Raw genomic sequence first — 21,978 nt, 5'->3', positions numbered from 1 at the left:
ACATTCTTTGTGGACCCCCCTCTATGATTGGCTGTCTTTTGAGGGGTTAATATTTTACGCTTGAGACGAATAATGTATTACAAATAGATATAACTGTAAGTTCAGTCATGCAGCCTTAGTTCCATGGTTATGGTAAGTGCAGTGTATTGTGGAAGACATTTCCATTGGTAAGAATAGAGAATATCACTCATATCTAGCCAGTCAGAAGTAAATGCTGTGGAAAGTTCTAGCACACCCTGCCGTAAAGCACGCTGGGACATGTAGTTCTCTGACCGCAGCAGTCTACTCCTCACCTGCCGCCCACACGTGCCCCCTCCGGAACTACGTCATCGCGTCGAATCTGCGTTCCACGCAACGTGTTGTGTGCCCTCATTTCCACTTCCGGTCGCCAGCCCGCGCTTTGGCCGTTACGCTTGTGACTTGGTGAGTGGTACGACGCTGGTATTTCCCCCCATTTCTAGCCACCGGCCATATGTCACGGTCATCGGCGATGCCAAGGATTTATATCGGACGGCTCAGCCACCGGGCCCGGGAGAGGGATGTGGAGCGCTTCTTCAAGGGTTTCGGGAAGATCGTGGAGGTGGATCTGAAGAATGGGTGAGTGGTTGGCGCTTAGTCTTCGCGGTACTATGCAGTCTGGGGTACAGAGGAGCCGGTAACGTGCATTTCTCCCCTGAGCCGGTTGCACGTGTGTGCACGGACCAATGCAGGCGGCTGTATGAAACCTCTCATCCCTGGCTGCGTGACCACTGATGGATATGGAGGACCGGATCTGCCAAGCGTAATGCTCCTTCAGAATACCAGACTCTGACGACCGATCTGCGTTGCCATGCATAGATCTATCTAAAATGTTCTGATTGGTGGGGGTCCCAGGTCACATACCCCAGCTGACCTCTGAGATCCTCATACGGCAGATTGACCTGTATAGCTAAAAATGTGCCCACTATATAACCCCGCCTTCGGCATCTAAATTGCCCATGTTTGCATTAAAGGGGTTTTCCCCTAATTCTTATTTATCACCTATCCACAGGATAGGTGATCAATATCTAATCTGTGAGATTCGACTGCTGGGACCCCAACCGTTCACCGGGCTTTCCTTGCTGTTCCTGGGAGCCCTATAGTAATGGAGCGTTAGTGCATTGCATCGGCAGCCCCATAGAAATGAATGGAGTTCTGGCCGAGCATGTGCACTACTGCTCCATTCCTAATTTAGATGCCTGAGAAGGTCTTAACTAGTGGGCACATTTTTATACATTGCAAAACTCCCCCCCCCCCCCCCCCCCCCCACAGTGATGCCACGGTCCCCTGACACGACTGCAGGTGTTTGCCCACATATGATAAATTGCTGCAAGTTAAAAATAAAATATCTGCTGTGAGGCCTGTGTAAACCAAGATAAGGCATATTGGACATGCATAATGATTATGGGAAAACCCCTTTAAAATGTTCTACTTCAGCTCCTGTATTAGGCCGGGTTCACACAGAGTTTTTTGCAGGCGGAAATTCTGCCTCAAAATTCAGTTTGGAAGTTTGAAGCAGATTTTCCTCTCCCTGCACGCCGAGTTTCGCTGTGTTTTTCACCCGCAGGCATTGAGCGCCGCGGGCGTAAAACTCCGCAAAATACGCTTTCTCTGCCTCCCATTGATGTCAATGGGAGGACAAAGGCGTAAACGCCCAAAGATAGGGCATGTCCCTTCTTTCTCCCGCGAGACGTTTTTACCGCTCGCGGGGAAAAAACGCCTCCGCCTCCCATTGAAATCAATGGGAGGCATTTTTGGGCCGATTTTAACGAGTTTTCCGGCGCGGTTTCCACGTCAAACTCCTCAAAAAACTTAGTGTGAACCCAGCCTTAGATGTTATAGTTTGGTTTTCTCGCCTTCAAGGAAAAAGAACACAGTTTAAAATGTACAATTTTATTTCTCTTTAAGTTACGGCTTTGTGGAATTTGAAGATCTTCGAGATGCGGATGATGCGGTGTATGAAATGAACGGGAGAGACCTATGCGGTGAGCGCGTCATTGTGGAACACGCTCGTGCACCAAGGAGAGATGTGCGCAGTAAGTATACCAATAACTCCACCTTCATTTTGTTTGGGGAGATTTTATGAATCTATATTTATGTAGGCTTGGTCGGGGGACAGGTTTTCTATTAGTTTCTGTCGGTGCTACTGCTGGTCCAGGGGTAATCATAGTCATGCCTGTATACGACACTCTTGGCGGAGAGGGATCATGCTGTAAGCTTTTCCGCACTCTTTGAATGAGTCAAAATGCTAACAACCTCACAGCAATAACATACACATGCACCTCTGCACGGGGGAGGGGTGGGCGTTTTTTGTGCGTTGTGTGCAGTAGTACCCATAGGCACTTTATACTTGTTTAAAGAAGCACTCTGCGCCTATCCCCCCTCCCCATTTGCAAATGTAATGTGGGCATGTGTAGTGACTTACCTGGTGCTGTATTTCAGGCACCTACATTCCGTGCTGGTGTAGGGTCACATTATTTTCATTCTGACTCCCTGTATCCTATAGAGCCAGGCTCTTAATGCAAGTCTATGAGATCCTCGATGTGATTAATGACTTGCATTCAGAGACTCACATCTGGATTCTACAAGAGATGCTGTATGATTGGAGTTGTCAGAGTACAGAGCATATGACCCCACGGTGGCCTGTGAAATCCAGCACCAGGTAATACACACATCTACATTACATTTGCAAACGGGGGGGGGGGGGGTGCTTCTTTAAAGTGGACCTGTGCCACGACAAATCTTTTAAGGGGTTATCCAGGACTTTTAAAATTTGTCAGCAGGTGATGGTATAAAGTAATAATCTATCATATACTTGCCCCTGAAGTGCCCCCCTCGCCAGCGCTGAGACTTTGTTTTTGACCCCCTCTGGACGCTCCTGCATCAGTCGTGCCGCTGCAGCCAAACAGTGGCCTCAGTGGTCGCGTGCCATTTGCGGTGCCAGCGTTTGGCTGTGTTGTCATTGACCACTGCAGGAGCCTCTGGGATATTAGCGGCGCAGAATGGAGCTTGAGTGGGGGGGGGGCGCGCTTCAGGCATGAGGGTCTGCTAGTTTATTATTTTATACCTTCCCCATCTCTGCTGTTTTTTAAAGTTTTTGGATAACCCCTTTAAGTTGGGAATTTAAAATGTTTCTAGCACTACTGTAGCACTATTCTTCTTTTCTTTTTCCCTGGATGTTTTTATGACAATCTGCTGTACTCCACTTGGTGCTTTAGCTGGAGGAAACCCCTCAGAACCTGAAAGGGGGCTTCTCTAGTAATTGTTCAAAAGTTATAACTTAACTGCCTGACAGAAATAAATCTTTTCCTTGGGTTGCAACCTTAAAGCTGAAGATAAATGTCACTGGGCCTACCAGCAATGTAACGTGTATGGTGGCCATCTGAATGTTCCTCTACCGTCTTCGGATTTGCAAACTGCCGTAATGGTACGTTTCCGTAGGGGTGCGGTACTTGCAGTTACCAGCTTTATTATACAGCCTTGACTCCGCTGTAAAAAGCCTGGGATCGGGGATCATTCAGATCCCGTCAATTTAACTCCTTAAATGCCGCAGACGATGGCAACCGCAACACCCAACGGGTTTTAGAGTTTCCCTCTGAAAGTTCATCAACACACCTGTGATTCGAGAAAATAGTTATCATATTAACTATACCAGAAGGTGAAAGCCATAAAAACAAAACCGAAATAAAGGTGGAATTGCTGTTTCTTTTTCTAGGGAAGATGGAAATTAATGTTATACAATAATTCATATGTACCCCAAAATTATGCAAAAAAATTAAAATAACTCGCACTGCAAAAAATAAGCCTTTATATGGCTACGTCCTCAGGCAAGTTAAAAAAAAAGTTTGCGCTTTTGGAATGTGAGAGACAAAGACGAAACAAAATCGATGCGTCCTTAAAGAGAGCCTGTTAGCAACTTCTTATTCTTTCTCTGAGGGCAGTATAAAGTAGAGACGGACACTCCTTTTGGAAGTCTGTCACTTATGTGGGAATGTTACATGATATTGGAGAACCTAAATTTTTAATGTTGCAGCGCTCCCGCATTGTGCTGTGAGTAAGGAGCGCGGCGTATCCATGAGCTACCGCTTCCTCTGCCCAGCTGCCAATGACTCACTGCTTTCTCCCTATGCATAGTAATATGCATAGGGGGAAAGCTCTTGGCTCAATTCGGACTCAAAATGCAAGTTCGGAAAAGGACATAACTTTTACCCATTTGTGACAGACCGCTGGAAGCAGCGTGTCTCACACAACACAGAGAGCAAAACCAAGCAAAGGCCCCATATAATAACTTGGTCCTTGTGAAAATATATATTTAACCTACCAAGAAAGAATCACGAGCATGTATTAAAAAAATACAAAAGATAATAAAAATACACAAAAACATGAATTAAAAAACAAAGCACAAAGATCACCCTTACAAATAAGGAATGGAGTCTGAACACAGAAGCAGTGGATAATCCAGATGGTAACAGTCAGAGTCCCCCAGAAAAAAATGAGTAGAATTGAACAGGATGTAGACAATTTGTGTGCACTAACAAGTAGAGAAGGATCATCAGTATAAGCACATAGCAATTATTGTAATATAACCATAAGACTGCAACAGACTGTATACATATACCTGTATGGAAATAAGGTAGCTGAACGACTAAGACCGGACACACCACCTTTTGACCCGACGCGCGTTTCACCGAGGCTACGTCAGGAGGACACACCACTGCTGATCCGACGCATGTTTCGCTGAGGCTTCGTCAGGAGGACACACCACTGCTGATCCGACGCATGTTTCACTGAGGCTTCGTCAAGGGGTGAAGCCCCGGTGAAACGCGCGTTGGGTCAGCTGTGGTGTGTCCGGTCTTAGTCGTTCAGCTACCTTGTTTCCATACAGGTATATGTATACAGTCTGTTGCAGTCTTATGGCTATATTACAATAATTGCTATGTGCTTATACTGATGATCCTTCTCTACTTGTTAGTGCACACAAATTGTCTACATCCTGTTAAATTCTACGCATCATTTTTTTCTGGGGGACTCTGACATTGTGTTACCATCTGGAATTATCCACAGCTTCAGTGTTCTGACTCCATTCCTTATTTGTAAGAGTTATCTTTGTGCTTTGATTTTAATTCATGTTTTTGTGTATTGTTATTGAACATTAATAAAGTATATTTGTATTTTTTTTAAATACGTGGTCGTGATTTTTACTTGGGAGGTTAAACAGCACAGGACAGCAGAGAGTTGCTGACTGATTCACTTTACAACCCCACCTCGGCTACATTCTTAAGGGGTTAATATACCCGATTATTTCTTGACCTGAGATATAAATGACATCAGTGGTGCCCGCCAGTGGTAAATTCTCCTTTCCTTATGGAAGTAAACGTGCACACTTGGCTGTTCTGAGCTTGCATGTTTATGTGGGGATTGTTCAACAACAACATTCTAGGGGCACTAGCGCCGACATCTCCCTCTTTGCTACTGTTCTGTCCCATATCACAATCCAAGTGGGGGGAAAGACTACTGTGTCTTAAAATGGGCAAACATTCTGCTTCTCCGTACTGACCTCAGAGTATATCATTCTCTGGCTAGGAAGAAATATCAATACCTATACTGATCCAGACCAAAGAAAATGTCTCAATCAATGTCTGCACATATCAAAACATAGCTATAAGTATATGTGTAGACACCTCAATATCCAAGAAGTAATACAAAATATGTACAATGCAAAATTCAAATACTTTATTAGAAATATCATAAAAACAAGTTGGCCTTCAAGACCTAAAATGACCATACACTTTAAAAATACAACAAGATATTTTATGATATTTCTAATAAAGTATTTGAGTTTTGCATCCTACATACTTTGTACTTCTTCTTGGATATTGATGTGTCTACACATATACTTATAGATATTTTTTTCTGGCTAGGAAGAAGCCTGCAACAGCAGCAACCTCCTCTCACTGCTATATGCAATGGTATACCAGTCACGTTTTGCCCTTTTCGTGCAGTCCGTCCCTAGCTAAAATAAAGGGTTTAGGCTTCGTTCACATATGCTCCAGAGTCCCGGTCCATCTGTGCTTTCCGTTGGAAGGGGACCCCGACTGACACAAACGGATACCAAAGGTTTCCGTTTCAATCACCATTGAATTCAATGGTGGCGGATCCGGTCCCAATGGTTCAATAGCATAGTCTACTACGCTATTCCGGCAAAACTACGGAACCCTTGCACAACTGAGACAAACGTAAACCATTGGGACCGGATGTGTCACTATTGAAATCAATGGTTATGCAAACGAAAACCTTTGGTTTGTGTCAGTCAGGGTCCCGTTCTGTTGGAACGGGACCCTGGCGCATATGTGAACGAAGCCTTAGATGGGTATATGGGCCTGTTTTTTGCTGACACATTTCTTCAGAAGTTTGTTAAGGAGCTTACAGGACGGACAATAGGTGAGTCTCTGCATTTTTTTTAGCCTTTAAAAACTAACACACAGAATTTTTTTTTTGTGGTTTTTTTCATAATACTTTTGCTTCACCAAAATAATTTGTGCGTGGGAGAGTGGTTTTGAGATACTCCTGTTCCTTTTTTGTATTTTTCTTATAATTTTGGATATTTCAAAACCCACCTTCCTTTTTATCTTTGCTATTCTAAACTATTGCCTGATGCATTTTAAAATGGTCTCGGATGTGTGGAGAACGACCTTGTGTTTAGTGATTCAGTGACCATTTTAAAAGACTGCCATTGGGAGATTATGCAGAGGCTAGCATGGGGCTGACTCTGGGTCTGTCTCCAAGTAATATTGATTATGCAGCCTCTTCCTTCCCCCGCCTCTCTCTTCTTCTCGTGAGATCCGAGGAGGTGCCGCGGGGGGGCGCGTACGTGGGTGAGCGCGTTGGGTTTACCAGTCGGCGGGGGGCCGAGGCTGATGAGCGTGGGCAGCAAAGGGGAGCCCTTTACCTTAAGGTAAGTGCATTTTGGGGTGCATGTGCTTTTTGACAAGAGGTTGTTAAGGGGAGGGTGGCATGTGTTAGCAGTTGGTAGGCAAAACGAGCAATTTGAAAGGGCACTGTGGTGATACTGGCTTAAAGGATGAGAAATATCAAAAATGGAGAGGCTGGATAAAGAGAATTGGACATTAGCGTGGACAGCTATCTGTGATCAACATATCTGATAGTTGTCATGGGAACAAAGGTCTTATTGTATATATGGGACAGGATAATTTTCCAGTGTGTGCCCTTCTGTTAAATTCGGTAATAGCAGCACTTCTGCTACCTCTGATCTTTCTTCTCTGTCCCTGTGTCTCAGGTGGCTATGGCTACCGCAAAAGTGGCAGTGACAAGTTTGGACCACCAGTTCGCACAATGTATCGTCTGAGAGTGGAGAACCTATCTACGAGGTGCAGTTGGCAAGACTTAAAGGTAGGCTTCTTTCTGACACCATATTAGATCTTACTCCTCATTGAGCATGCCATTTCAAATTTCGATTGTTGCTACTCTACATCTTATTTAAAGGCTATGGACACCTTTTGAATCAAATTTTATATATATATATATATATATATATATATATATATATTTTTTTTTTTATTGAATTGCATGTATTGTGTGTTAATTCAACCCAAATACAGTAATGTTTACGTTTTACTCAGTTTGGCTTCAGCAGCTTACAAGTGTTCTAATACATTGCAAGCTGCTGAATGCCATTCACAGACCAATCTGTCAGATGAGCTGACCGTCCGCTCGTATCCAGCCCTTCTGAATGCTCATTTAAGCTGACGTTTGATCGTTTTGATGCAAAGGTGTCTAAAGCCTTTAATTTTTATGGTTTAAAAAAACAAAACATTTTCTAATACCCCATAAGGAAGGAAACACCCCACCCTCTTTTTTTTATAACCGCCATCAATCATAATCAGTGGGACAGCCCATTGATTACGACAGGAAAGGTATAATGCTTTATTTTGAACACTTGCTGCCCGATGCCTCTGAAGATTACAGCTTATCACTGGGGCTCCTTAGCAGTGGGAAACCCTGTAATCCGCTTTTTAGAAACTGCGCTAAATAAATCAAAATGATACATGATTGCTTACCCCACCTCATGGCTGGCATACGTGACACCAGTGTCCTGCGCAAAACTAGCGCCACACACCATTAATGTGGAGCATTTTCGGACTCTTCTAAAGCAGACCCTTTTTTTCTAGCTTTGTGTCTAAAAGACATTGTGTTGGATGTACGCAAGTTCTCTGGCACATTTTACTTAGTATATTTCCCCCAAATTTTTTTTAACTCTGCAAATATGTTCATTTATGTATCTCTCATGTATCTTTATTCCCCCATTTACTCTTTTTAAAGGACTTTATGAGGCAGGCAGGCGAAGTCACTTTTGCTGATGCCCATCACCGACGGCCTAATGAAGGGGTCATAGAATTCCGTTCACAGTCTGACATGAAGAGAGCATTAGAAAAACTGGACGGCAAAGAGGTGAACGGTCGAAAGATTCGTCTTGTGGAGGATAGGGCTGGGTCCCTTCCTAAACGCTCCGCTTCTCGCAGCCGTTCAAGGTAAATATTTTGGTACATGTACTATAACTATTCTGGTCATTTTCTTTCTGTTGGTACGTTACTAAGGCTAATCTAGATTTATTGCTAATATTGTTGGGGGATACTGCACCATGGGTATGTAGGCCCTTTCCATTAGGAGGCTGACACTAGGTAGGAAATGTCTTGACTCTGCCCAGGCGGGCCATACCACTCCCGCAAACTGGCTAAATCCGCTCTAGCCTAGTGTCCTTAGGAGGCAGACATGACCTGATTCTCAGGTCTGCTGCTACTTTTATTTTCTCTCTTTAGCTGCAGGTGAGTTGTCATCCTGGTAACCAGCCTAGTCAACGCCCTGCAGGTGGTTCCAGGTTTAAATCCCGGACCTGTTTGGCAACAGCGCCCGGGGGCCCAGAGTTCTTCCTCCGCCAAAGCACCTCTGGCCTAAATGTGTCTTCCCACTCATGACTGTCCAACTGTGGAACGACTTTTCTTTTAGGAGACATGGCTCGCTCATACAGATGGCGCCTGGGTTCGGGAGGTTGTGCTGACAAGGTTACAAGATAGAGTTCTTCCTTCCCCCAAGAATATTTTTTTCTATTGATACCGCCTTGCGCATCAAATTGCACTTCTTCTTTTTCCCCAAGCTGTTCGATACCTTCTCCTACAGAATAGTACCATACCAGTTCCTCAGTCAGAGCGTTTTCATGGGATCTACTCAAATCTCTTCTCAGTACCCAAATAGGATGGAACGGTCCATCCAATCATTGATTTGAACACGTGGAATCACTTGGTCCGTGGTCGCATCGATGGAACAAGGAGAGTTTCTTTACTAAGGCCTTGGCGCTTTATGGTCTTGGCACTTTAGGGGAGTTGCTGTCATCCCGTACCTGGGTGACCTCTTGGTGAAGACTTCCTCCAGGCAGAACAATCTTCAAAGTCTCCACATCACTCTGAACACAGGACACATTGGAAAGGTTCGGGTGGATCATCGATGATGAGAAATCCTCCTTAATTCAAACACAGAGCATGGAGTTTTTGGGAATGAACTTCAACACCAGGTCAGCAAGGGTCCATCTCTTGGAGGAAAAAGTCAAGTTCCTACGGGCCATAGTGGCCCTACTTCTCCAGAACACTTCGTCTTCCATCCGTAGTTTGCATGAGGGAGGTGGGTGGGCAGGATAATGTCGACATACTTAAGGAACGTGCTCTCAATAGAGAATATGGCGGTAAATGGAGCCCAGATAATGCTTTATTACTCAACGGCCACCTCCAAAAATAGGCTCAAATTCGTTGAAACTAAAACGGCTGAGAAAAGTAGATCTGCAAAGCTACGGGTGATATGAGGGCCAGACCCTGTTTTTTGGGGGTTTTTTTCCCCCTCTTCTGAGGGAAAATACTGCAGTTTGATATGTTTTAAAGTTTGGTAGCCCAGTCTCCTATGTAATGTGTACTAGTCACGGCAGAGGTGTAGGATGATGAATATGTATTTTGTATACAATATTTGTTGTGCATGTATATTTGATGGGTTTTTTTTTTAAGTGGAGCTGGGGGGGTCAGATGGGGGGAGTCTGTGGATGTCCCTCCACCTTTTTCTTATTTAGTTTTGGATAAGATTGCCCCCTTTCTGGTTAATAAACCTGGAGTTCGTTTTTTTTTTAATCGGGGACTTTAATAAGGTTCCAGATGCGGTATGTGAGTGCTAGTCAGTCATTCTTTTGGGCTTTATTTGGAGGAAATGGGATGGTTCGATACATGGAGTATTTTTCACCCAGACACATCCCAGTTTTCTTGCTTTTCTAAGTAGGGATGCATCTAAATTTCCATACCGTGCACCCTGAAACGGTTCAATACCGTCAATTTATGTATTTCAATACTAAGCTGTGTGGCCGCACAGCTTAGTATTGAAAAAAATGAAGAGAACATGACTTGCGCACTGTACAGCGTCCGCGGTGACCTCTTCCTTCAGCGACCGCCCCGCTCGTCGAGTTCCGGCCGCGTCACATTATGATGGAGGAACGCACCCTCCTTCCTTTCTCTACTGCCATCAATGATAAGCTGCAAACGTGGGAGGGAGGGGACTGTTGCGAGCGGTACAGGTTTCCTGACGACGTGCCTGTGTTGCTCGTGCTGCAGTGTACAGTGACAGACCAGTCCCAGGGAGGTATTCCAGCAGAGTAAAAACTTAAAGGCTCTATTATTATTTTGCAGCCAACATTGGGGTTAATGTGACCCACATTAACCCCAATGTGTGTATGCCTCACATTGATAAAAATTAACCCCATCATGTAACCCTTTACATGTGCCCATGACAACTGTGAGCGAGGTACCTTATGGGATCGCTGATGTGAATACACCCTAATATTTTATTTGTCGAAACCATAATACCACTTAACACTATTGCATAAACTCTGCTTTTGCATACCGTATTATGGAGGTTTAGAGTTGACAACAGAAATTGTGTTTGGCTTTCTACAAAGACTTGCGAGGCAATGGCGCTTTAACTAAAGGAATATGTAAGATACCTATAAGGAGTTGAAACACTAGGCTCAAAGCTCAGTCTTGCTGTTTACCGATCTTGTAGAACTTTTGAAAAGAAAATGAAGGTGGTGCTCTGCGTCCGCAGTTTAAACACATTAAAGGCATCCTACAGATCAGGGGTGCACAACCTGTTCTGGTCAGAGGGCCCCATTGCCAGGTTGTACCACTCCCAAGGGCTGCTATAGAACTTAAAAGGGTATTCTCATCTGTCACATTTATGGCATACCAACAGTACATGCCATAAATCGCGGTTCCACGTTTGGGACTCCCACATATCGAGAGAATGGTGGTCCTCTGTTCAGCACTTTAGAGAAGACATGTTGGCCACACGCAAGTATGGGAAATGTAAATAGCCAAGCATTTCACAACTCCTATAAACTACAATGAAGAGTGAGCCACACGCACTCTCCACCTAGTCGTCTCCTCTCAGAATTGACAAATCTGTCAGGCATTCATGGTATGTAGTGTGGATATACCATAAATTTCTCATATGGGAATACCGCTGTAAAGAAACAATCTTGGCAAAACTGACGCACTGAGTTTTGCTCTAGGGGGCGGAGCATGACACGGCTTCAAAGTGCACCAGACGTGATACAGTATCTTGTGTTCTACATTATACAATAGTTGTCTCTGGATTTCGCTTTTTAATTAGCTTAAAATAGAATTTATGCAGCCCCACAGTGTCCCCAATAATTATGCCAGCCATACTGTGCACCATTCGTAATTACCTGTCCCTGCTACCCCAGAGGGAAAACTATTGGATCTTTAAATTACAGACATTACATCCAGGGGGCCTAAACGATATATCTGAATCTACATTAGATTAACCCACTTCTTTAGTTTCCGTTACTTTGGAAACTTAATACTTGGAGTCCAATACAAATATTTACTTATCTTAAATAAAAATATTCATTAATATACCATACATTCTCCTTCTATTACCTCACTATCCACTTGAGTTCACTAATACAGTGACTTCCCTCATTGTGAACACTAAATATACAATAATGCTCAATTAACCTTCCCAAATATGAAGATTAATAATTTTTCCCAAACTTGAAGATTAATAATAATTTTCCTAATCATCTACTCACCTGTAGCTTGCTTTGCCCGTCCCGTTCCCGTCCGGTTTGTGATCCTTTGGTCCCGCTGCCCGACATTAGAACCTGGAAATATAATTGCGAGTTTTAACTGTTTTTAAAAGAATCCAAAATACTCAAAATCTAATATTCCTTCAATAGAACTACATACTGGAGCCTGAAATAAAATACACTCCGTATTTCTACTTAAAATAGAACTACCTAAGATTGAACTTCTCATTTTTAAGAGCGCTGTAATTTTTCGATCTATCCCTGTTACTTCATAAGATTGATTAAGACTAGTACATTTTCTATGCACAATATACATTCTAACCTTTTTAAGCCCCAAGATCTCACCCGCAGCAAGCACGGACCACTACATTGGTTCCGTCGCTTCGCTCTTTGCTTGGTTGCCCTGGCAACGAAACCGCGTCCCGGCTTCTCGCTCTGTAACCCAACAATACATTGATTCCTGCCGTAGCCCCATGTCAAATCAACTTTTACTATTTCATTTACTTATCCCATTGGTCTTACCACACCATGTTAACCGACTTTTGTATGTTTCTATATTTGTATAATAATGACATGAGACTATGGTGAATATTTTACCTAACAATGTATTTATGTATGTATTATCGCTGTTTCTCACTCTTGTCCTCTCGTCTGTTTAAATTGCTCTTTTATATTTAACCTTTTAGATTGTATGCTAATTTTAAGATGTATCTATTTATTTGTTGTTTTGCGCTTTGAATGTGAAAAAAACCGGGTGTGACGTCATTATCGCACCTTGACCTTTTACAGATTTGGCGGTTTTTTTGACACATGGCTAATTGAACTTAGATGCTATATAAACTATGTTGTTTGTAATTGTGCACATGGCCTGATGAAGACGACTGTCCGTCGTTGAAACGCGTAGCCAACTTGTTCAATTAAACTGAACCTACCAATACCTCTGGATATCGCTCCCATTATTCCCACCACACAGCAGCGCCCCTGGAATGATCCACATTTTTCTCCTGCATTTGTCTCTACTCAAGCGGTCCCTTCTGGTTACCGACTCGGATCTGGCAGCAGCACTGTGGCTTTTATTTACATGCTTTAAAAACTCTTTTTCCAGGTGAGCACATTTCCTGCCGTACTGTCTCACCTTTACCAATTGATCTGCACAAGGTGGCGCCGTGTCTTTTTTCTTTTTATTTATTCTCTGCTACCCCTCATGACTTTTTCTCTTTGACGTGGAAGATACTAGTGTTTGCTCACATTTATCTAACAAGTGCTGGACTGATATCTATGAGAAGTGCACGGAGAGAGAACAGAGCTGCTGTCTAATGATGGCACTCCGTTCTCTGGATCAGAAGTATGTGACGGGCTTTTGACAATTTTGGCTTTCGGAACCATCAGGACACAGACAAGCATGTCTGTACCCTGATTGTTGGGGGGGGGGGGGGGTGTCATGTATGACCCCTCGGCACTGTTCAGACACTTCTATTACCCATGGTCTTCTCTTTATCAGAGCATCTTATATATGGTCTACAAAAAAAGGGGATTTTCTGGAGAAAGATGTTCTGTAATATGTTAAAGAGGCTCTGTCACCAGATTTTGCAACCCCTATCTGCTATTGCAGCAGATCGGCGCTGCAATGTAGATTACAGTAACGTTTTTTATTTTAAAAAAACGAGCATTTTTGGCCAAGTTATGACCATTTTTGTATTTATGCAAATGAGGCTTGCAAAAGTCCAAGTGGGCGTGTTTAAAGTAAAAGTCCAAGTGGGCGTGTATTATGTGCGTACATCGGGGAATTTTTACTAGCTGGGCGTTCTGACGAGAAGTATCATCCACTTCTCTTCACAACGCCCAGCTTCTGGCAGTGCAGACACAGCCGTGTTCTCGAGAGATCACGCTGTGACGTCACTCACAGGTCCTGCATCGTGTCGGACGAGCGAGGACACATCGGCACCAGAGGCTACAGTTGATTCTGCAGCAGCATCGGCGTTTGCAGGTAAGTCGATGTGACTACTTACCTGCAAACACTGATGCTGCTGCAGAATCAACTGTAGCCTCTGGTGCCGATGTGGCCGACACGATGCAGGACCTGGGGCAGGAAGTGAGTGACGTCACAGCGTGATCTCTCGAGAACACGGCTGTGTCTGCACTGCCAGAAGCTGGGCGTTCTGAAGAGAAGTGGATGATACTTCTCGTCAGAACGCCCAGCTAGTAAAAGTAGTAAAAACGCCCCGATGTACGCACATAATACACGCCCACTTGGACTTTTACTTTTAAACACGCCCAGTTGTACTTTTGCAAGCCTCATTTGCATAAATACAAAAATGGTCATAACTTGGCCAAAAATGCTCGTTTTTTAAAAATAAAAACGTTACTGTAATCTACATTGCAGCGCCTATCTGCTGCAATAGCAGATAGGGGTTGCAAAATCTGGTGACAGAGCCTCTTTAAACCTCAATGAAAGGGGAGCATGATTGAAACTTATAGAGTTTAACCCAGCAAAAAAAATATTAAATCGACTTTCTATATAGGTTCACCTCTACATATAAACTGTAGAAACGTGATCAACCTACACTTAACACTGGATGTTTTGGAAGCTATAAAAATGGTGTGTTTAGAACAGTTTCCCTTTTTTAAAGTTATTTTGAATACCGGATTTACTTTTGAAATTTAAACTTTGTTTCCTATGTCAAACTTCAGGTCCCGATCGTGGAGGAGCAGCCGCTCTAGATCAAGGTGAGTGATTGCGTTAAAATTACTATTGGTTGATCAAAAATAAATAAACGTATATTATATAACAATGTTCCCTATGCTTTTTCATGTTTTTTCTTTTTTTTTCCCCCCTCAAAATATACAGATCTCGTAGCAGAAGTAGACAACGGGACCGAAGAAGCAGAAGTCGCAGCGGAAACAGGAGAGACAGTAGAAGCGTTAGCAGGGGTAGAAGGGACAGCAGGAGTCACAGTAAAGACAGAAGTAGGAGCAAAAGTCGTAGCAGAAGTGTAAGCAAGAATAGGAGTGGAAGAAGAAGCCGTAGCTACAGTAAAGGTAGAAGCAGGAGTCTTAGCAAATCGCGAAAGATTAGAGATAGCAGGAGCCCTAGTACAGGACAAAAGAAGAGTGCAAGTCGCAGCAGGGAGAGAGAAAGCAGGAGCCGTAGCAAGGTGAGGGAGAGCAGAAGTAATGAAAGAAGTCCTGGTAAGGAGAGGGAAAAGAATGGTAGTCAAGAAAGAAGTCCAGTAAAGGAGCTTGGTGAAAAGGAAAGAAGTCTGAGCAATGATAGAGAGAGAAGCCACAGCAAGGAAAAGAGGGATAGTAATCGAAGAAAGGATAGGAACAGAAGCCGAAGCAAGGACAGGAGAGAGAGAGGTAGGATCAGGGATAGAAAGAGTAAGGACAAAGGCCGGAGCAAAGATAGCAGAGGCAGAAGTCGTAGCAACAATGATAGATACAGTCAAAGCAAAGAGAGAAGCAGAAGTCGCAGCAGAGAATATAGAAAAAGAAAACGGGGAAACAGCAGAGACAGGAGTCACAGCAAGGAAAGAAATAGAAGAAATGGTAGGACAAGCCGCAGTCCAAGCCGGGAGAAAACTCCAAAACGAAGCCGTGAGGAAAGGAGCAGCAGTAGCAAAATAGAGGAAACTGTAGCATTTACTACAGAGTCTGATCAGGAAATTGAGGAAGGTGAGATTGTTTGCACTGAAGAAGGAGCTGCAGATCGTAACCTTGATAACCCTGCTCCACCTTCCCCACCTCCTGTTGAAGTTACTCTCCCAGAGGAGACAGAAGAAGAAGCTCCATCAGTTAACTCTCCTCCTGACTCTGCTCCTCGCGACTCTGCCCCTGGCTCTCCCCGCCGCTCTGCCCCTGGCTCTCCCCGCCGCTCTGGCTCTCCCCGCGGCTCTGCCCCTGGCTCTCCCCGCGGCTCTGGCTCTGCCCGCGGCTCTGCCCCTGGCTCTCCCCGCGTCTCTGCCCCTGGCTCTCCCCGCGGCTCTGCCCCTGGCTCTCCCCGCGGCTCTGCCCCTGGCTCTCCCCGCGGCTCTGCCCCTGGCTCTCCCCGCGGCTCTGCCCCTGGCTCTCCCCGCGGCTCTGCCCCTGGCTCTCCCCGCGGCTCTGCCCCTGGCTCTCCCCGCGGCTCTGCCCCTGGCTCTCCCCGCGGCTCTGCCCCTGGCTCTCCCCGCGGCTCTGCCCCTGGCTCTCCCCGCAACTCTGCCCCTGGCTCTCCCCGCAACTCTGCCCCTGGCTCTCCCCGCAACTCTGCCCCTGGCTCTCCCCGCAACTCTGCCCCTGGCTCTCCCCGCAACTCTGCCCCTGGCTCTCCCCGCGGCTCTCCTCCTGGCTCTCCTCGCAACTCTCCTCCAAAACAACAGTCTAGACCGTCCACCCCTACAGAGCCTTGAGATTTATTTGTTTGGCTTCCTTTATTAAACAGAGTTGCATTCTGCTCCTTATGTTGATGTTTTATATTTATTTTGGAAATTAAAACATTTTTAATATATATCTCCTGGTCTGTAAGCATCTTCCCAATATTTCATTTTCTGAACAAAATTGTTGCTGTAAGATTTTGCAGCAAATGCATATTTAATGCATGATCTTATTTTGTGAAATATTTTGTATGCTTTATGAGGTAGATACTTGTTAAATGGTAAATTGTCAAGAAACCAAGTTATACATTTCTGAAAATAACAACCTAAAAACTTGTGGTGTCGCTTTACACTTGATCTTTTATAATAATTTTTTTTTTATTATATAAACTGTCTTTTTTTCTTTGTGCCAATAATAGTTGTTTCCATGTTTTCTCGTGGTTTCTTTTTCATAGTGGTGAATTCCCACCTGGTTTTCTTTTCAGTTTGAATAAAGAATATTTTTGCTTCAGAAAGCACCAGTGCCATCATTGACTAGTAAAAACCCTATATACCTATTTAAATCTTTTGTTGTCTTTCCCAAAATTAATGGGGTTGTCTCATTACAGCCATCCCAATAATCTGCTTAGCACCGTAGTGCGGCTCCCGGATTCGCCGGCAATCTGCTGTTAACCCTAGGGGAACGTTTGCCCAGCCATACCTTTCCTCTATACCGCTGCAGGGGAAATGTAGTATTACATGCTGGCCAATCTAGTAAATGACTGACCATGTAATACATGGGGGCCACTCTTACTTACTGGGTCTTTTCTATGGGACGTAAAGCAGGAGCCCGAACAGGGACCCCTGATGTCAAAATGGCCTTATAGAAAGTTGATAAGACCACCACACTAAAAACAATGTTTGTGTTTGTACTCCCTAAGTGTTTACTACAAAACAAAAAAAACTACTGCACCTCAAATGTAATGATCAGGTCTTTACCCTTTCCTAATGGGGGGTACCTTGCTTGAAAACCTTATGTTCGGTCATAAATCATGGACTTTTTATTGAAAAAAGTTTAAATATTGCTATTACCCCTTAATGACATCCAACGTATGGGTACGTCGTTGTCGTTAGGTACTTAATGCAATCCAATGTACGGGTACGTTGAAGGGTTAAGTGGTCTCTGTGTCTAAAGACATGGTGACTGAGTAAAGATGGCTGCTGTCCCTGACAGCAGGCCATCTTTACACGTGGCATGCGCGCCCCCCCCCCCCCCCCCCGCATCACCGATCGCTGTGATTGGTCGGCCAGTTCATACCGGCTTTTTGCGGCTATAACCAATCACTGCTCTGCAGGGCATAGTGATACGGTGGGGACTGGTGCTGTCTAGGATGTCCCCAATCCCTGCCATGTACTTGTAAGGCTGTAGTAAAGATGTCACACCCCCCCATCGCTACCATTGGTCGGTCTGCACATGTTTCGAACACCCTGCACCAGCTCTGCCCACCTCATCCCATTTTGGATTGGTTAACCGAGCTGGTGTGTGAATACTTACCGTTGCTGTGGCCTTGTGTGCAGCGATCGTCATCTTCTGCATCTTGCTGTGTGATCACTGACTTCATAATCAACTGTGCTGCTGCTGATTTATTTTTTTTAGCAGCGGCACTAGTGATTCTCCTCCGTGTACGTCCTGTGGCCGCTGATCAGCAATCAGCACAGGACTTTTTATTTTTATTTTTTTTGACCGTTTTGGACCATCTCCGTGTGTGCGCCCTGGGCCAACGGAGTGATGATCAGTGACCGACATCACTGATCAGCATCTGTGGTAATTTTTTTTGGACGCAGGTTTTTGAATTTTTTTCTTCCAGCACCGTGTCTGTGCCTTCCAGCCTCTGAGCGCTGATCAGTGACCGCCATCACTGATCTGCATTTTTGCAAATTTTTTGGGCAGTTTTTTTATTTTTTATTTCGTGTCTGTTTTTTTACTGCACCATTTTCTTGTGTGCGCCCTGCGGCCACTGAGTCCATAATCCGCTGCAGTGGTAATTTATTGACGCTGGGGTTTTTTGGGGCTTTTTTTTCCCCCCATTTTTCTGCCAGTGTGTGCGCCCTGATCAGTGACCACCATTACTGGTCGGCATCTGTGCTAATTTTTTGGCGCAGGTTTATTTTTTGGCTTATTTTTACTGCACCATCTTTTTGTGTGCGCCCTGCAGCCACTGAGTGCAGTGTCTATAATTGGCCTCAGTGGTAATTTGTTGACGCAGGTTTTTTTGGGCCTTTTTTTATATATAAAACTGTAAAGAAGTTAAATAAAATTATAGTTCGGTGTAGCTAGTACCTGCACAGGTAGGACCTTAGGGTAGTGTAGGTGTAGCTAGGACGTTAGGGTAGCGGTAGTTTATGGGTAGCTAGTACCTGCATGGGTAGGGTGTTAGGGTAGTGGATGTATAGGTTAGCGTCCCTTTTATAATAAAAAAAAATTACATAGCATTTTAGGTAGCTTTCGCTATACAAATTTTCTAAAGGAAGTCAATTTACTGTAGTATATTTCTTATAGTTTTTTTTTATAGCGTTACAGATTTACCGTCACATTGTTTTATTTTTATTTTTTTACTGAAGTTCGTTCACTAAATTTGACATAGCGTAGGTTTATAATTTTAGCCTAAATGTACTGCAGTAGGTTTTATACAATTTTTTTTTTTTTTTGTTAGCAGATTCAACATCACTAAAATTTAGTTAGTGTCAGATAGTCAGGAAATTCTTTACTGTTTTATATTGCCATTATTTTTTGTTACTGAAGTTTGTTCAGGATGGTTTTTTTTTATACTTCCATTTACGTTTTTTCTAAACTTTTATTTCCTTCTCTCCTTTTTTTTTTTTTATGCAGCAATTTTGAAATACACGTGTAAAAGCACAACACACACACAACCCCCTGTGTAAACGTGTTCAAGCACTATACACCCCCCTAATAAAAATGTCCCGATCTCAAAGGGTCTATTCAGCAGAGGAGGCATATGCCATCCTGGCCTCTGACACGTATTCCGCCAGCGAGGGAGAAGAGGAATTTGCCCCATACATCTTGTCCTCATCGGGTGATGAACCCCTGCAAAGGTGACCCTGGACATCAGCTGAGGCAATCCCCTAGATAAGTGATCCCGTGTGGAACCCACCCCCTGAGAATTATAAGCCTCAGATCCCCGAATTCATAGGTAGCTCAGAAATTAATTTTGAGACTGAAGGGTTCACAGAAATAGATTTTTTTTTAAGGTTTTCTTCAGTGAGGATTTAGTGAATTTAATGGTGGCCCAGACCAAGTTATATGCCCAGAACCCCACGTCATCATATGCTAGACCCTTCAAGTGGACCCCTGTAGATGCAGTGGAGAGGCTCAAATTTTGGGGCCTTGTGCTGCATATGGGGCTAGTAAAGAAGCCACATATCAGGCAATACTGGAGTACAGATGTTTTGTACAACACCCCAATTTACCGCATGGCAATATCCCGGACTCGCTTTGAAGCTATTCTTAAATTTTTGCATTATAATAATGCACAGTGCCTGCCCTGTGATGACCCCACATATGACCGCCTATTCAAAATCAGGCCAGTAATTAATCATTTCTGCACCAAATTTCAAGAAGCGTATACGCCCAAAAAGAACATTGTAATAGACGAGTCCCTTGTACATTTTAAGGGTAGGCTAACATTCTGCCAATACCTGCCCAGTAAGGGGGCAAGGTATTGGATAAAAATGTACAAACTGCGACAGTAGCTCAGGGTACACCTACAGGTTTCTGGTCTATGAAGGGAAGGACACCAGGATTAAACCCCCAGAATATCCCCTCCACACCCCCCGTTCTGGGAGATAGTGGGAAAATAGTGTGGGATTTGGTGCACTGCTGGACCAGGGTTATCAACTTTACGTGGATAGCTTCTACACCAGCATCCCACTATTTAAATGCTCTCCACCAGAAGTACTGCAACATGCGGCACGGTGCTCAAAAACCAGAAAGGCCTCCCTAAAACACTGCTTGGCCAACGTGTTAGAAGGGGTGAGCACAGGGCATTATTAGAACGTGTTGTTCGTCAAGTATAAGGACAAGAGGGATATCCTCTTGACCACAATACATGGGAACGGCAGCGCCCCTGTCCCTGTACGAGGTACCAGAACAGTGACCTACAAAGCCAGATTGCATCGTGGGCTATAACAAGTACAGGGGAGGGGTTAATCTCTCAGATCAAGTGCTAAAGCCCTATAGTGCCATGAGAAAAACAAAGGTGTGGTACAAAAAGGTGGCTGTGCACATTTTACAGATGGCAATGTATAACGTTTACTTGCTATCCAAATGTGCAGGCCGGACAGGGTCATTCCTTAATTTTCAGGAGGAGATTATCAAGGTGCTTGTGTTTGAAAACCAGGGCAGGGGAGGGCCCAAGCACATCTGCTGAAAGGGAGGGCGCCCGTATTGTACCAGAGCAACACTTTGCCGGCATCGGTTCCCAAACTGCAAAGAAGGGAAGATCCAAAAAAAGGTGCAGAGTGTGTAGCAAAAGGGGCATAAGAAGGGACACCACTTATCAGTGTGACACCTGCCCTGAAAAACCTGGCCTGTGCATAAAGGATTGCTTCAAGGCTTACCACACATCTATGAATTATTAATTTTATCATACTCTGATTTGTTCTTCACAACATACACATGCCCCCAGATTATATATTGAAATACCAGTAAATATGGCCCAATTCAAATAAATTCAGACAAAAAACCTGTGGAGTTAAAATGCTAACTATACCCTTAGATAAGTTCCTTGGGGGGGGGTGTAGTTTCCTAAATGGGATCACTTTTGGGGTGTTCCCACTGTTTTGGTCCCTCAGGGACTTTGCAAAGGCGATGTGGCCTCCAGCAAAATCTGAATGCCAAATAGCACTTCTTCCCTTCCGAGCCCTGTCGTGTGTCCAAACAGCCGTTTCTGACCACATATGGGGTATTGTTTTACTCAGGAGAAACTGCTCTACAAATTTTGCGGTGCTTTTTCTGCTTTAGTTCTCGTGGAAATGGAAAAAAATTAGCTAAACCTACATTTTATTGAAAAAATTTAGATTTTCATGGCCTACTTCCAATCGTTTCTGCAAACAACCTGTGGAGTCAAAATGTTAACTATACACTTAGATAAGTTCTTTGAGGGCTGTAGCTTCCTAAATGGGGTCACTTTTGGGGGTTTCTACTGTTTTGGCACCACAAGACCTCTTCAAACGTGTCATGGTGCCTAAAATATATTCTAATAAAAAGGAGGCCCCAAAATCCACTAAGTGCTCGTTTGCTGCTGAGGCTGGTGTAAGATCGACTTACCTGCAAACGCTGATGCTGCTGCAGAATCAACTGTAGCCTCTGCTGCCGATGTGGCCGTCACGATGCAGGACCTGTGAATGACGTCACAGATCTGCACTGTCAGAAGCTGGGCGTTCTGAAGA

At 44.1% G+C, this 21,978-nt stretch overlaps 1 protein-coding gene across 2 annotated transcripts; it reads left to right on the top strand.

The window, feature by feature from the left end:
* Nucleotides 1–357: 357 nt before the first annotated feature.
* LOC142663154 (uncharacterized) lies at nucleotides 358–17,045 on the top strand. 2 transcript variants are annotated; one of them, XM_075841522.1, is made up of 6 exons: nucleotides 358–597; nucleotides 1,927–2,054; nucleotides 7,316–7,428; nucleotides 8,359–8,567; nucleotides 14,867–14,902; nucleotides 15,024–17,045. In XM_075841522.1, exons 1-6 carry the CDS (start codon nucleotides 473–475, stop codon nucleotides 16,564–16,566), a joined length of 2,154 nt encoding a protein of 717 aa, XP_075697637.1. In that variant the 5' UTR covers nucleotides 358–472; the 3' UTR covers nucleotides 16,567–17,045. The 2 variants fall into 2 exon arrangements, with proteins under 2 accessions (XP_075697637.1, XP_075697638.1); XM_075841523.1 differs by lacking the exons at nucleotides 358–597; nucleotides 1,927–2,054 and adding an exon at nucleotides 6,894–6,973.
* Nucleotides 17,046–21,978: the final 4,933 nt, after the last annotated feature.

This window comes from Rhinoderma darwinii, chromosome 11, assembly GCF_050947455.1.
Source record: "Rhinoderma darwinii isolate aRhiDar2 chromosome 11, aRhiDar2.hap1, whole genome shotgun sequence".
NCBI lineage: Eukaryota > Metazoa > Chordata > Amphibia > Anura > Rhinodermatidae > Rhinoderma > Rhinoderma darwinii.
The sequence above is the reverse complement of the archived record's forward strand: the minus strand, read 5'-3'. Positions and strand labels throughout refer to the sequence as shown.

Excerpts from the sequence above, each read along its gene's own strand:
- LOC142663154 (XM_075841522.1), top strand. The coding sequence starts at position 473 with ATGTCACGGTCATCGGCGATGCCAAGGATTTATATCGGACGGCTCAGC. Across the intron at positions 7,429-8,358 it reads GCAGTTGGCAAGACTTAAAG|GACTTTATGAGGCAGGCAGG; the intron begins GTAGGCTTCTTT and ends CTCTTTTTAAAG. Across the intron at positions 8,568-14,866 it reads GCTTCTCGCAGCCGTTCAAG|GTCCCGATCGTGGAGGAGCA; the intron begins GTAAATATTTTG and ends GTCAAACTTCAG.